Below are 17,151 nucleotides of genomic sequence, written 5' to 3'. Positions count from 1 at the left end.
TAATTTTGGACTGTCAGATCTTAATCGAACAATTACCTTCCATATATGCAAAGAATGAGCAGCAATTGAAAGAGTCATTCATTGAATATTTATCATATTTATTATTGTGATGCACATACAAAATCTAATGATATTTTTAATTAGCAGGAGGAAGTAATAAACTTCTTTGCTCCCGTTTTGATGGATGTCCAGATAATGATATGGCGTGTTGCATGGATTGTTCAAATAGTGGCTATCGTGGCCAATGTTATGGAGATTTTTGTTGTTGTGATGACTCACTCAACCAGTGTTTTAAAAACCGGACCGGTCATCGAACCGGCGAGAGCACTGGGTTACTGGTTCATTGGTCGAACCACTGGGTCATTGGTCGAACCGCATGACAAACCGGATTAAACCGGATTAAATCGGTGGAATGAACCGATCTCTATAGAGTTATTGAACCGGACTCTATATAATTAAAACAAATCATAAAAATATGAAAATTTGAAAATTTCATAAACTCATAATGTCACAAATTCTTAAATTGAAATCCTAAACATTGTCATCACACACATTAAAATTACACACATTAAAATAGTACAAAATACAAATCCAAATAAATTTTAAACATCAAACACAAATAAGTATTTTTATCGGTGTATTTTTATGTGGTGAATCCTCCGACCCAATATTTTTATCGGTGTATTCACGGGTCAAGATATACCAGTTGTAATAAATTTGCATTTGGGAAACCTCTACCCAATTTTGAGGTAAGTGTTTGTCTTGTGTGTCTCCCTCCACGTGACCCTCTTTATGTGATATTTTTCACTTTTCACCCTTTTCTTTCCTTTCTCCAACTCCAAGAGAACATCTCTACCCTTTCTACTCTCTCTACTCTCTACTACCATAGCACCACTACCACTCACCTTCCTTCAGATCCCATCTCACTCTAACCAAAATCACTTCCCATTCAATAATGACTCCACAAACAACACTATTTTCACTCTTCACCCACATAACTATGTCTCTCTTTCCCTTAACCATTACCCTTCTTCCTCCTCCTACTCTTTCCCACATCTACACAAACATGCTCATCAATCAATAACACAACAAAATTACAACGGGAGATGACGAACGAACGAACGAAGTTGCGGAGATGAAGATCTGCGATTACGAACAGCGAAGTTGCTGCTGTGCTACGATCGATCAAGTTTCTATTTTTTACTGCTGCTTCTGTGCGATTACATCTGCGTTATGCTTCTTCTATTTTTTTTTATTTTTAAATTATTAATAATAACAAAACGAAGTCGTTTTGGCCTTTCGGGCGAAAAAAAAAACACGCATGTAATAAAACCGGCGGTTCGAGAAAACCGCCGGTTCACCGGTTTTTCCCGGTTTTTCCCGGTTCCTGCCGGTCCAACAGCGTATCCGATCCAACGTGTGAACCAGACCGGATTTCTTCCGGTTCCCGGTTCAACCGGTTCGACCGGCCGGTCCGGTCCGGTTTTTAAAACACTGCACTCAACCCTATGCTAGACATACTATGTTTTGAAAAGCCAGTGTGAAATAATAAATACAATAATTTTGGTTTAAAATATCTTGTTATATACTTCCTCTCTTTCAATATGTGTAAGAGCTTATGCAAAATTCTGTTGTCCTATTTAATAAGAATATTTTCAAAATTCAGGGTGCATTAATTAAATTTACATAAGAATATCCTTAATTAAATGATGAACACTAAAAGATCATTATGTCAAAACAAAAACAAAAAAAAGTAAAAATCACTATTTATCTCTCTTAAAAATTGAAGAGTAATTTTTGACAGAAAATATTGTTCCTCCATTTTATTTGAATCAAATAGCTCAAAATTAATCAAATGTTTTGATTTCTTTCCAAAATCATTTATTGCCAAGTATTGTTGACTATACAACACAACTTCATTTATTAAAAAAAATATACATCTTCCTTTTTTTTTCCCATTCACCAAAGACACTTAATAAGATAAAATGTGGTTTTATCTTCTATGAACTTAGCTCAATTGGTAAAGGACATCACATATTATATGCAGGGGTCGAAGTTCGAACCTCGGACACCACACTTATCCACCTTAAGGGTGCGTTTCTACCTCCGGTCATTTTTGCACAAGTAGTAGTTACTAGGGGAATTAAGCATTGATGGTATTTACACACATGTCGCTTAAAAGGGATTAATAAAGTTATAACTTGTTCTGATTGGACCGATCTGCTCTAATACTAACTATGTGTAATGTAACACCCTAATTGTAACCGATAATTTAAATATAAATATCATAAATAAATTTGCACCACCTAGGGTGTTACACATCTTTGTCATAACAACAAACATAAACAATAATAAAAGCATGCAACGGAAATTAACCAAAAATCAAATACCATTCCCAAAGTTTGAATGATTAACAATCTTCAAAATAAATCAAAGCATCGTCATAAAGTTTGGGAATTTCAAACTAAAGGAACTCCGTGTTACACTACCAGAGCGACACGATTAGTAAATATAAACTAGATTGAAGAAGACTCTAATGCCAACTCCAGACTTACTTCAACTAATTATCAACAAGCCGGAAAAGAAACACAAAAGGGGTTAGAATGTTATCGAACATTCCCATCGTCATTTTGCATCGTTATTTTGTGCGTACACACGAGAACATCGTCATTTAACATTTGTCATTGGACATAGACACATATGAATGAATGCATGAGACATTAATACATCGTCAAATATAAATAAAAAATCATCGTCATAAAGTCATAACAAACTTAACTCTTATTTATTTTATTTTTCCACAGTTTTACCAACTCACACTCCCTCGCTTAATGGGCTCATCTTTTACACCTCCACTTTAGTTATTTTTTCTAATTTTCCTTTAGCCATCCACATTCCACACCCCACTCTTTTACTAACAATCATGTATCCTAATTAATTCTATTTTTCTTTCATCTCTTCTACTAACTAATTTTCCAACGAGTAAACGTCCCGCCTTAATTGCTAATTATTATTTTCTCACTGATAATCCCATATATCTAACCCACCAAATAATTCAATTAATTAATATATATAAACACATAAAATCAAATATATACTAAATAAATAATGGAAAATGCTAAACAATGTCCCTGAACATTGATTAAACATTTAAAAACAGAAATTATACATCAAAATGCGTGCATTTAATACCTCAAAAATATCAAAAGTTGTCCTTTATTTCCTTTTTTGGTATGCTTAATAAGTGTCCCAGGGGAACTGTTTAGAATGACCCATAAATAATTACTATGTATTCCTTAATTTGGGGTATTTAGTAAAAATAGATGGTGTTAATAATACCCTAAGAAAATTGGTTAGCAAAAGTGTGCTTGGGCTTGGGCCAAGCTCGTGTTCTGAAATTTGAATTTCCATAAAAAAAAAAGCCCAAAAACAAACTCTGTAACACTCGAGTCTCGTCGAGTACTTCGCTAGGGCTTACACCGTTCACCATTCTTCCATCAGAATCTCAGAGAGGATGCTTTCAGGGGATATACCTCCAAATCAAACCATTTACATTAAGAATCTCAATGAAAAGATCAAGAAAGAGGGTAACTTTATTTCATTCAATTTACATTCCAATTTTTTGCTTACTTTTCTGCTTCAATTTTGTATTTAGTACTGTTTTTCATGGCTTTGTTGTGGTTTTTGAACTTTTTGAGGTTGCAATTGGTTATTGTAGTTTAATTTGATTGATTTAGAGTTGTGGTTATAAGCTTTAACTAGGTTTAAGTTTTTGCTGAATTATTAGGATAGGTTTCGATTTGGTTTAGGAGTCGTGTTACTGATTCATGTGTTTTGTTTTGTATGCTGAATGCTGAACTTTTTTAGATTAATTTCTAGGAAAATTTAATTTAACCTCAAATCACCATTTTGGTCCCTGTGCTGTCACTACAGTCCTAAATATATTGAAATTGCAAACAAATCCCTAGTTCATCTTTTGTTAGTAATTTTTTGGACTAAATTGATAAACAAAAAATACAGTCGGGTGACTAAATTGACTGACTATCAGCTTCGCTAACTCGAAGCGCCTCGCTATGAGAATCTAGCTTCGCTAATGCTCGGCTAAGTCTTGAACCTTAAGGCTAAAAACAGATTTGATGACCAAATTGACTTAAAAGAGAGACGCTTGTGGAGGTATTTGTAATTTTGATACATTCAAGGATTATTGTGACAGCAAGAATTACACTTTCAAGGACTAAAATGGTGGTTTGGCCTTTAATTGGATTGGATTAGACATTTCTCAGTTGGACATCATTGAAGTTAATTTCAATGTAGCATTGCAAAGTTATACCGTTGTAATACTTAAAGTATTGTTTCTATTTCATTGAATAAATTTAATTTTTTTACCGGATATCTGTATCACAAAATTTACTTTTGAGTTGAAAGTGTATGTTGTATAGATTTACATGTATTAATTTTTACGTAAATCTAAAATCATTTGATATGTTATTGAAGCACGTTAGGATTAATTTCTTATGCACTTTTATTAAATGATGTTAATCTTGAAATGTAATATAAGGACTTGATCCCTATGTATTAGTGGAGTTGTTTGGTGATTGTAGATGATTTTTCATTTCAGATAATGTAATTGGATTTTATTTAATAAATCTTTGATGTTGGCACTATGATATAACTTTGTTGTCTCTGGCAGAGTTGAAGAGATCTTTGTACTGCTTATTCTCTCAATATGGGAGGATTTTGGACATTATTGCTCTAAAGACACCTAAGCTTCGAGGACAGGCATGGGTTTGTTTTAGTGAAGTAACTGCTGCCAGTAATGCTGTGCGACAGATGCAAAACTTCCCGTTTTATGAAAAACCTATGGTAATCAATATACTGCTTATACTTGTTAATTTCTGTACATTTCATATATCTATTGCGTTTTATGTCTTTTTTAAGAACCTTTTCTTGTTGCCTGCTCCAGTTATCTTGCTGTATTTAATTTTAACTCTTGTAATAATTTGAAATTTCTCTTCATTATCTATTGTTTATCATGGATTTTTGTTCATGCCAAAATCTATTTTTGTTCATTATCTATTATTAAAATATGTTATTTTTCTTTGATCCAAACATCTATTGTCCTGTGTGTATGCGATAGTATCATTATCTTCTAAGAATTCCTGATTTTTTAATTTTTTTTAATCCAAACATCAATTGTCCTGTAGGCAGTATGTTCATTATTAAAAATGAGAATGAAATATGTGGATGATATATCTCATGTAGTCATGTTCTATTTTTTCCCTTTGTTTTTTGTATGAAGTTGCTTTGTATTTTGATTTGTCTATTTTTCCATCAATGATATGGCTTCTAAAAGCTTTGTGTAAATAATTTGATGTAGAGAATTCAATATGCAAAATCAAAGTCAGATTGTATTGCTAAAGAAGAGGGAAGTTTTGTTCCAAGAGAGAAGAAAAAGAAACAAGAGGAGAAAGGTGAAGTATATTCATTTATTTATTCCTTTCAAACCAAAGTCTTCCACATTTTTTGAATTATGTTGTTGGGCTCTAGCATTTTCAATCTACCATTATTGTTTGTCCCTGTGAAGTGTTAGTGTCAGTTTGTGATGGCTGAAATTACAGTAGAAATAGAATGATAAAATGCAGAAAATGTAAAGATAGGCTAGGTAGTTGGAGACACCTAGAATCTCCCACTTAGAGTGACTACTAAAATCATTGCATAAAAAACAATGGCAGGGAACATTCTACTATTTAATCAATCAGATTCAGATCTACTTTCTCTTCCCTCTCTGAATAAGGAAACATTCCTATAAGGGTATGATTAGCTGTATCCTTCAGCCCATGTTTCCTTTTATAAAATCTGTCATAACTATCATACTCCCCCAATGCTTTTTTTATTTCCCCCATATTGGAGGGTTTTACTATAATGAAGAAAGATAAAATCTCAATCAAGGTGGGATTAGTGGATTACTACTCCCACTTCCCCTTCCCCTTCCCTTTAGGGGAGGGGAGGGAGGGGATGATGGTAGTCAAAATCATGAGTCAAAGTGTAAAGTCGCGCGAGTCTGCAATCTTGATGGGTTTGGGCGTGTTCGTGCATGATTGGAAACACAGTTTGGTGGGCATAGCTGGGATCACCGCGCAGAACCGTGAAAACGCTGGAATCGTGAGACTGCTGATTATGCTTTTGGGTTTCCCTGATTTGTGTTTGTGGGTTGTACCCGACCGGGTTCATTAAACAAGCCTTTTGGGATTAAAAAAACCTAAAATATACCTCACTATATGGGATGGTTTATTTCTTAATCAGTAATCCTATTTAGTTGTGGGAAACCTTCCAATTTTCTGTGTACGAACACCCTTTCACATGTTGTGCTCTGCTCTGTTTTGGATACTAGAAAACAGAGTTCTCTTCGCTACTGTCTTTGGCTCTGTTTTGCAATTTTTCTTTTTTTATGAAAGACAACAAAATTCTCTTCCTTGCTACTGTTTGTACCGTGCGACTTGAGTGACTTATGACTACGATTAAAATTTGGGTTTTGGATTTGTTTATTTGGAACTGTTTTAGTTGTTGGTGGCATTTATGACTTTATGTTATGATTCTAATAATCCTAATTTGAGTTTTATTAAGAATTATATGGGTGTGATTTGAAGTTTTTTTATTTAATTATTTTACGATCCGTGTTATGATCGTCCGACTCACGATCTTGTGACCATTACCTGGTCCCGCATAGGATCTCGACTATGACTACCTTGGAAGGGAGTAGAGAATAAAATAGAAAAATGTTTCATATTTTTTTTAGTGTTTTTGTAAAGAATTATAAATTAATTCCTATGCTGTGATTATATTCTTAATACCGAGAGTATTTTAACAACATAGATTGAGGCTTCCTTTTTTGTAAAGAATTATAAATGAATTCCTGGTCCTTCATTCTTTCCACTTCACCCTTCCTTTTTTTTCAAAGCCCTCTTCTGCCCTCCTAAACTCCCAAATAGAGCCATAGTCTTTGTTTGGGAGTTAGGAGAGAATGGGAGGGGTGAGCTTTTGGGGCAAGGGTAGAGAGGGAAAAACAGTGGAATCCCCCACCTTGTTTAGGAGTGTTTTTAGAAGGGAGGAAAAAGAGGCTTATGAGTGGTGTTTTCTTTATTTTGGGAGTGTATAAGAAGTGGGAAAGGATTTGGAGAATTTTTCAAAGACATCCAAAACACTCCAAGGTCCTCTCTCAATTCATATTTTGAGTTCCCCCATATTGTCGGGTTTTAGTTCTATGAAGAAATGTAAAACTTAATGCAAGAAGGAAAGCTATCCTCCTTTCCCCTCCCACTCCTTTATCCCCAAAAAAAAACCTTAGGATGCATTTTAGGCACACTATGATACACTGCTCCCTTTGGACTCAATTGCAAGCAAAAATAACTACTTTCGCACTTATTAAAAATGATTTTATGGTGCATTTAGTTTTGTTGATTTCATGTAAAGAGCAACACATTTCCTAACTTACCTCTACATATAATGGTCATCTCCTCACAACATTAAGAAATTAATATATTGGTACTATTAGAATAATAACATTAAATGTAGATAAATTAGTTGCCATTTGCCTATATGTGTCTGGAGTAGTGCAACGCGAGCAGATCAAATACCACAGTTACAACACAATTGTCTCAATTAGTGGTTGGAGGTCGATACACCACGAAGCTATTATGTAAAATTTACAGGAATAACCTTTTGTACTATATAACATTTATTTTGCGCTAAATATGTTTGTATTTTATAATGTAATACATAAACATGTGTCCATATTGTGTATACGAGAGAAAAAGAGGGGAGGGAGGAGTGGCAAATTATCTCATGGTTGGTTTGTTGAGTATCAAATTTTAGTTTTGTCCTATACCTCATCTCTAACCAAGCTTTTTGAGCTATCCTATCATTAGGTCTGGTCTGGTAGGCCAAGAACTGGTTTCCTAACTGGTTCATCATACCAAAGAACCAGGAGCAGATCCTCTCCCGTGACGATTTAACGGGAGGGAGTCCAGTGACTATTTTGCCCATTCAATACTTTATTAAATAATATAATCATTTGCTGCAAAAAAATATGTGGGGTTGAGATTTAACAGGAGAAACTTTTCACTGGAGACAATCCCCTTCCCAAAGAACCAGTTCTGTTCAGTTCAACTGAACCACATTTCTGGTTTGGTTCTGTCTGGTCGGTTTTCTGGTGACTCTGAACTGTGACCAATCTTACCTAGCATCACTGGATTTCATCGGCCTATGACAAGTTTGAAATATTCTGTTGTAAGTTTACTGTTTAATGTGAAGTTAATCCACATGTGATCAATATATCATGTTGTGATTACAAATTCATATTAAACATAAGTTACTAGTATTTTCATTTGCTCATATTAAAATTTTTTAAGAGAACAATATCAAAACTTTGGACGTCAAATGCTAAGCTGCATATACTATATAGTTTAAAGATCTTAAATATCGCTTCCATCATCACCTTCTGATCTTGTTGCTTAAGAATTAATGTTAGTTTCTTCATTGAATTGACAGTATTTTCTCTTTTTTGTTTGACTTTATTTTGCCTGTTCAGCTGAGAGAAAGAGGCATGATGAATCAAAACAATCTGCCGTGCCTAATGGAACACATGGTGCAAGTAATGGTGGTCCAGCAGTAAGTTTCTTTAGTCTATGAATGATGATGATGATTGTCGATAGTTTTTCAATTTAACTCAGTCTATGAATATGATAATAATATTGGATTTCACGTGCTTATCTTGTATTACATGCAACTTACACATGATATGCACTGTTATATCTGCAGGCCTCATTTCGCCCAGGGTCTAATGCCCAAGAAGCAGTTGCTCCTAACAATATTTTGTTCATAGAGAATTTGCCTTACGAAACTACCGGAAGGATGCTTGAAATGCTCTTCGAACAATACCCAGGTTTTAAGGAAGTGCGCTTGATTGATGCAAAGCCAGGTATCGCGTTCGTAGATTTTGAAGACGACGTGCAATCATCCATGGCAATGCAGGCTCTTCAAGGATTCAAAATCACCCCTCAAAATCCCATGAGTATAAACTTTGCTAAGAAGTAACTAGTCGATTTTTCCTGCAAAGTCTCATGATTATCAACTTTTCCAAGAAGCAACTAATCGATTTTCTGCAATCAATATTTGAAGTAAATTTTGCATACTATATTGGTGTAGGTCTTTTAAAAACCAATTGCAGAAGTTGTAATTTACAGGAAGTTAGATACAAGTAGACAGAAAGTGAGAAATCTACCAAATTTGTGGGATGATTGAGATAGTGCTTCGTATAATTGTGTCCGTTGATTGTATGTGCTTTATTGTTATTTTCTCTGTAAAACATTTTCTTGTTAACTTTGTAAACTAGATTCTATGAGTTGTTTCCTTTCATCGGCCTGGAAAATACTCTGGTGTTTATGATCTAACATTTTTTTTTCCCAGAAATAGCATCCATCAATACAAAACTTTTAAATGGTTTCCTTATTGTTTGAACTAACTCGGTTCGGCGATTGACCCTGTTGCACGACAATCACTTTTGACTATAAAAAATAAACCTGTTTCATAATGTTTTCTGTACTAGGATCATATTAAAATATATTGCTCATCTTATTTTAGTGAGTGTATATTTTAGTCAGTCAATGAGTGTTTCTCCTCAGCTATGTACTGGGTCAATGAATTTTTTATTAAGGGAGGTCAATCGGAATTGGTGTCTATTGTGGAAAAGAATTTCTTTTGGCGGTGCTGCTCTCGTGCGCCTGTTTGTTTTCTATTTTATCCTAATGCTATTTTGAAAACATTGTCCCCTAAGTAGCGGATCGGTTGGTAGTCAAGTCTTAATGTCTGCCAAGTGGCCAATTTTGATTGGCGACTTGTGCGGCCGTGACATGTCGTTGACCGACGGGAGGTAGCCAAAATTTCTAGAAAAGCCCCTTTTTTCTGTTGTTTTTTTTTTAGTTAGTTTAGTTTTTATTAGTTTTTTTTTTTATTTCGTGTGAAATCAGCCGCATAGTCCGTCGTCGGCTACTCATACCGTTTCAACTGGTGTTCTTTAGTCAACATTATTGGGAACTCTATGGTAATCGACGAGGGATTTTTTTTGTGGCCAAATTGGTAACGATATGACTAGCCGAAACAAAGGCTACTCTAATGGGGCTTTTCTATGCACAAATTTGATTGTCCCATGTTGCTAAACTGATATGTGGTAGTAGCTAAGTGGCTGACTGCAGGACTAAAATTCTAAAAACAAAACCTAGGCCTTCTGAGTGCAAACCTGTAGAAAGGGATGAAAATTTTGGCCCGGTGCTTTTCCATTAAGTTGGTAAACGTTGGCAGGTGGAACATGTTCCTCTTTATGGTCCCTGCTCCTCTTTATGGTCCTTATTGTTAATTTAATTAAGTTTGATGTGATTTTTCTATCTAATGTGTAATGCCTAATTTTCCTCAGAGGAAGATTTCATTCGTGCAGCCTATAAGTTGATATAATTTTTCTGTCTAATTTAAAAATTAATTTTTTTTAGGTTGTAAAAAATCTATTTCAATGTATTTTTGCTTTCAATTGTAATGAGAATAACAATATTTTTTGATATGTTGTTTTTTTTTTTTTTTTACAATAGATTTGAAGATAGAACCCAAGACCTTATGTATATCCAAATCTCTTACCACTAGATCAAACTTAATTTTTATATTCATTGTCTCTTGCAATTTGATCTGACTCGTGGAATAAAAGGGGTCAAACAAGAACATCTTTAATCAAGAAAATCTGTTTGAATTGATTTATTTAAAATTTTATAGTACAGTTCCGAAGAACATATAAAAATAGGAAAATTTTCACAAAAAAAAAACTTATAAAAATAGTTCGTAGGATATATTAAAAATAATTTATTTTTAATTTATTTTCATAAGTACATCGATATAGCTTATTCCAACTTATTTTCAGAGTAATAAATTAGATACAAAATTATCAAACTCTATAAATACTTGTTTGAATTTTCTTCTTTTCACAACCAATCAAAGTTTTAAAAGTATAGAATTTTTATTGTAAAGAAAATATAGTTTCTTTTTTTTGGTAAAAAAGTTAACTAATTCTTTTAGAGTATTTTTTTTAATCAATAATTCTTTTAGAGTATTAAATTAAAATACAATAAAAACAAGGTTAACACTATTGACACACCTATATATATATAGAGTGTGTGTGTATGATTTTCTTAAGGTCAATTTCAACTTCCAACATAAGTAAGATTAGAGTAAAATAAAAAATGATGACCTAAGAAAAAGTCTTACATATAATATTAAAATAACCCAATAACTATATTTTATTTTTCTTTTCCTTTTTAACCTATATGCATTTTTTCTGTGACAAATTTTTAACCTATATGCATGACCGGTGTGACATTGGGTGAATGAATCTCACACCCATCGTCTCAGCCGTAGAAAAGATAAGTCTTCTAGAGTTACACATTCTAGATCACCAATATTTATTTTTATTATTAAGTATTTTCTCTCTCAAAATAATTATCATATTTTAAAACAAGAAAATACTAACAAATATATTTGGGTACCACTTAAGGAATTTTTCTTTTTAATGTGGTACCACTAAAGGAATTAAATATGATAAAAAGTCTTAAAATTTGTGTATTTTATTTTTTAAAAATACAAAATGTTGTTTTCAATGTAATTTTTTTTCTTAACTAGTGCCTCATGATAAATCTGAATTCGATGCGGTAGGTGAAATCAAGACCGTTTGATCAAAGATCACACAGTTTAGATTTATGATCAGAATTTTAATATCTTAAAATTTCAAAACTATTTTAAAATCCAAAGCCTTCTAATTTTAATCAGACATGCACTAACTGCGTCTTAGCTGATTAAGTCGACTACCGTAAATCCATTTGTCCCTCATAATTGTAATTTTACTTTCCAATGTAAAATTAATTGCTATTTTTTAAATTTTACCCTCCAATTATTAAAGTAATCATCACTCTCAATTTATATTCTCCACTTTTAAAGAGTAACCAAAAAAAATATTCTCCACTTTTAGTAACGGAGCTGGGGTGGCCAGGCAGGGCCATGACCCACCCCCCATAAATTGGAAATTACTTAGATACCGATATACATATATAAAATTATAAGGGTACACTACATATATTAATAAACGCGACAAAGTAACATGAAAATGTAGTTGGCCGAATGGTTAAAAGTTTGTGTCTATAGGAGTGAAGTGCCGGTTTGAGTCCTCCTGACTCTATTTTTGAATTTATCTGTTTTGTTTTTTAAAAAAAAATCATTTTCATTGTTTTTTTTATAAGCAAAATAATTTTCATTTTGTTTTTATGCAAGTATTAGTTCAAACTTAATTATTAATTATTTTGAGTCACATGGTATAGTAAATATATTTTTAATTTTTGAATGACCAAACTTATGGTATTTCCTCTCAAGTGATCAACTTTGTATGTTACTCCCTCAAGTCCTATATATAAGAAACATTTTGGAAATTTTTTTTTGTCCTTTTTATAAAAAACACTCTTTAAATTTATTTCTTATTAAATAGATAATCCCTTATATACCCTTATTAAATTATATAAAATGCAATATATTCCAATATTATGCATTAATTACACAAACACATTATCAAGGTTAGTTTTGGAATAACACATAACATTTTAGAAATTTTAATAAAAAAATAAGTCTCCTTGGTATGTGTGTTTTTCTCAATGTATTCTTTATATATCTCCACCCGAAAAAAAATCTTGGCTCCGCCACTGCACTTTAATTTGCAATTTATAACAATCGTAATACATCAATATCTAAAATGGGTAATTTGGTAAACAATATTATTCACTTTTATAGATTTTTTTTTGTTTTCACCACCAGTTTAATCTTGTTCGGGGGTCAGTTCTGGGATCAAGTAGTTATAGCCCCCTCCCGATCACAGTTGTGGGGGATCGAACTGCGGTCCTCCCTACCAAGTTCAGCACCAATCACCACTGAACCAACTAACTATTGGTTCACTTTTATAGGTTTTTTACGGATGCTAACTAGCTAGTCTCCCCGGGACACTCTTTAAGGGGGGTGTATTAGATTGAGATTTCATGGGATTTTAAAAGACTTTTTTATGACAAAAAAATCTTGAGGTATTCAATCAAGACTTTTACAAAAGTTAAATAAATCTTGTGGTATTCAATTAAGACAAACAAGATTTTTTTTTCAAGGCAACAAAATCCGTTGGTATTCAATTGAGATTTGTTACTACTTTCAAAATGTCTATTGGTATTCAAAAGTCTACCGATTTTGATGGATTCTTTTTGGGAATGGATTTTGAGAGACTTTTTAGTTGAAAATACACTTGATAGATTTTTTCAACAATCTCACCAAAAGCCTTGAGACTTTTTTGAACTCTCCAAGACTTTTTTCTTTCATCATATATCACTGTATCAAACTTCTTCTTCTTCTTCTTCTTCTTCTTCTTCTTCTTCTTCATTACTTTCATAGTTCATCATCACTGTGCCCGGTTTTTTCTTCTTCTTTTCTTTGTTCACTTTTTCAACAATCTCACCAAAAGCCTTGAGAATTTTTCAAACTCTCCAAAACTTTTTACTTTCATCATCATTATACCAGTTTTTTTCTTCTTCTTCTTTACTTATCAAATATGATTTTTTGCAAAAAATATTTTAACAAATTCTACATCTTTTTTACAAACTTTTGATTCATTACAACTTTTTACAACAAACGAATTTTTTTCGTCACATTCATCTGCTTTTGTTTCCCATCAATGGTGGTGGTGGTGGTGACTTTTTTTATTGGTGATTAGAAACATATACATTAAAAAAAAAGTAACGGTTTTTTTTTTAATATTTGAATTTCCAAAAAAAATATAATTTCTTTTATTAAAATTTATTGATTCTTTTAAAATTTTCCAAATATACAAAAGTTTCCTAATATATAAAGTATTATGAAATCTTGATTGTAAAAAGTCTTTTGGAAAAAATCTCTCAAAATCCATTCAAATCATGTGTTAAAAATCTTGATTGTAAAAAAGTCTTGTAAATAGTCTAACAAAATCTCATAAAATCATCAAGACTTTTTTTGCCAAAATTGTCTCATAAAATCTCAATCCAATACACCCCCTAAGACTTTAGATAGTAAGTATTTTTTATAGATTTTTTATGGAAATGTGTACAACGCATTGAAAATTGTAGTGTTTAATTTTTATAAAAAAAGTTTTTTTAAATAGAATGCTTAAATGTATCAAAAAGAAGAAGAATGTTAAAGAGTGCTCGTGGGCGCTCGTTAGCAAGACCCAAAAAAATTTACAAAAATGTTTGTTCATAAGATCCTCTACAGTATATCCCTTACCCCGTCTTTAATTATAAGACATTGTTTGACAAAAATGTATTATTCATTTATCTTGTTTTGATCGTATTTTTTTAATATAAATGTAAATATTAGCATATAAGATATTGTTCAATTTGTTTTGATGGGTATTTTCAAAATATTAAATTTTTATAATTTTTACTAATAGACAATAAAAGATATTAGTGATAAAAATTGTGCATCGGCGTACGTGCAGTGGTCAAACAAGATCTTATAATTAGGGACGAAAGTAGTATATAGCACTAATTTACATTGAGATATGAAAAAACAATATTGAATACATTAAATTTAAAGGACAAATTAGTTATAGTCTCACACAAGTCAAACAAAATTATTACTCCAATAATTTTTCTTAATGCTCATGGTTTTTAATAGGGGTTCATATATTTAGGGATAGAGGGAGTATTAAAAATTCTAATAACTGTGTTGACGACATTCTTACGAAATAAAAACTCATGACCCATTTAGTTTTTAGGTTTTATACGATGACCTAATTATGACGATTCAATGCCTAATAATATATGTTTCCCATTATTATAATCAAATTGATGTCAATTAAGTAATTTTTTCAATTATAAAAATTATCAAGATCATTTTTCTCTAAATCCAAAAGACAACATTTATTATTATTATTATTATTATTATTATTATTATTATTATTATTATTATTATTATTATTATATAAACAAAAATTGTATTAAAGGAGTACTTAGGTGTACTCAGCCATTACAAATCAAAAGAGCCTCATTAGCTGCTATGTAAAAAGCTAACGTAGCGTTACACCCGTCAAAAAAGACAAAAGAGGAGTTATCCTATTCTTCTTATAAACCAAAATCAAGGAATATAAATTATTTGATCGACAAGGGAGGACAAATTTGTCATATCTCCTCTAGACATGATGTTGTTACGCAAGCGCCATAAGCTCCATGTTGTTGCTAGCCACATAATATGACTATCCTTTGCATATTTCTTACTATTCACTAATGAGCCAAAAGTGTTGGAATGCTTCCAACTCTCTTCAGAAAAATGCTTCTCACTATTTTGGCATTATATACAGGGGTTGAGATTTGAACCCCGACCATTCCACTTTATTCACCTTAAGGGTGAAATTTCTAATCACTAGATTACTCGAAAAAAATAAATACATATTTGCAAAAAAATAAATTAAAATTACATTAAAAACTTTTAAAAAAATTCTTTATATTTAGATTGAGTTTAACTCTACAAAATCGATTTATAAAATAAAAACCATCCCTACTTATAAACATATCTACAAATTATCTCTTATACAATGTAAAATTCTTAAGTATTTAACTCAAATATTTTTTACAAATATTAAAATTATTATGGAAAAGTGTCATTACATTCCATTTCCTACACTCACAAAGCAGCATATCTTAGTGCTAGTACCCGCCAATCCAGTCAAACTCACGTACCTTTGACCAAAAAAACAATAATAAATATAAGGGTAAATAGGGTTTTACCCCCCCGCAAAATATGAGAGTTTTGTCTTACCCCTGCAAAAAAAATAATTGTGATCACCCCCCTGTAATATCAAGATTCCATCGTTGACCCCCCTAAGTGCCAACTGGACATGGAATCTTATTTTTTTTATGACATGACATGCATGTGTGGATTTTAATTCATTTTTTATTAATTTAATTATTGACATATAGATAAATATATTACCTATTAATTTTTTTAAAAAAAAACTAATTTTTTTTTTTGCTTCAAAAAAAAAAACAAACTAATTTTTATAAAACAAAAAATATTTAACCCTTAAATCTTCATCTCATTATTCAAAGTTCATCAAACCCTCTTTCATCTTTATCTTCTTCAAACATAGTGACCCATGATCTTCATCTTCAACAACAACCCATCTCTTTCTCTCTAATCCTGAATCAAATAAAAAACAAGAAAAAATCAAAATTATCAAAAAAATCAACAAATCAAAATCACTATAAATTCGAGCATAAATAACAAGAACAACAACAATCAATCTCTTTGTTCATAACAAAACCCAGAAATTCATAACAAAACCCAAAAATTAAATCAGCAACAAACCCATGTCATGCATTTTTCAAATCGGAAGCTGAATGGCAGCAGAAAAAAGAAACATGGTGCTTCTCAAAACAGAAACGCATAAACCCAATGAATCCAGAACCCAGAAATATGAAGCTATGTGTTTGAGTTCTGATTTCGAATCTACAAAACCCAATGAACTCGGATTTCACAAACATGAAACACGAAACATGAATTTTCAAAATTAGGGATTGAAATTGGGAATTTTTGGAGGAGAAGAAGTGGGTTTGTAGAAATTGAAAGTTTGTAGAAAGAGAGAGATTGAATTACCTAGAAGATGGATTAAAGCTGTATAGTGTAGAGAAGAAGAGGGATTGAGGCTTGTGGGATTGTTCATCGATCTTCTTCTACCTTCTCCAAAACAAAACTCAATGAAAGAGCTTTTTTTTTTTAAAATAAAAAATATAATTTTTTTTATAAGAATAAAAAATATAATTTTATTCTGTATATGTTTTCTTTTTAATTTTAATTTTAAACATAAGTGACTCACTTATGTTATTTTATATTTTTTTTTTAAGGATGTAACCAAATATTTATATATATATATATATATATATATATATATATATATATATATATATTTAAGGTAAATAGTTCTTTTTTAAATAAGAATTTTTAAAAAATCCACACATGCATGCCATGTCACCAGAAAAATTAAGATTCCATGTCCAGTTG

The 17,151-nt window shown here is 31.7% G+C and overlaps 1 protein-coding gene and 1 long non-coding RNA gene across 2 annotated transcripts; one reads left to right on the top strand and one right to left on the bottom strand.

Moving 5' to 3' along the window:
- Positions 1-3,446: 3,446 nt before the first annotated feature.
- On the top strand, positions 3,447-9,427 carry LOC123924351 (U2 small nuclear ribonucleoprotein B'' 2-like). The gene is made up of 5 exons (XM_045977216.1): positions 3,447-3,587; positions 4,691-4,863; positions 5,378-5,471; positions 8,588-8,667; positions 8,818-9,427. Exons 1-5 carry the CDS (start codon positions 3,515-3,517, stop codon positions 9,091-9,093), a joined length of 696 nt encoding a protein of 231 aa, XP_045833172.1. The 5' UTR covers positions 3,447-3,514; the 3' UTR covers positions 9,094-9,427.
- A 6,707-nt stretch (positions 9,428-16,134) lies between these two features.
- On the bottom strand, positions 16,135-16,943 carry LOC123923687. The gene is made up of 2 exons (XR_006814476.1): positions 16,747-16,943; positions 16,135-16,290 (listed from the first exon to the last, which is right to left on the bottom strand). It is a non-coding gene; the product is annotated as an uncharacterized LOC123923687 (long non-coding RNA).
- Between the last annotated feature and the right edge of the window lie 208 nt (positions 16,944-17,151).

Source organism: Trifolium pratense, linkage group LG4 (assembly GCF_020283565.1).
Source record: "Trifolium pratense cultivar HEN17-A07 linkage group LG4, ARS_RC_1.1, whole genome shotgun sequence".
NCBI classification, from domain to species: domain Eukaryota; kingdom Viridiplantae; phylum Streptophyta; class Magnoliopsida; order Fabales; family Fabaceae; genus Trifolium; species Trifolium pratense.
This window is presented reverse-complemented; position numbering and strand designations above follow the sequence as displayed.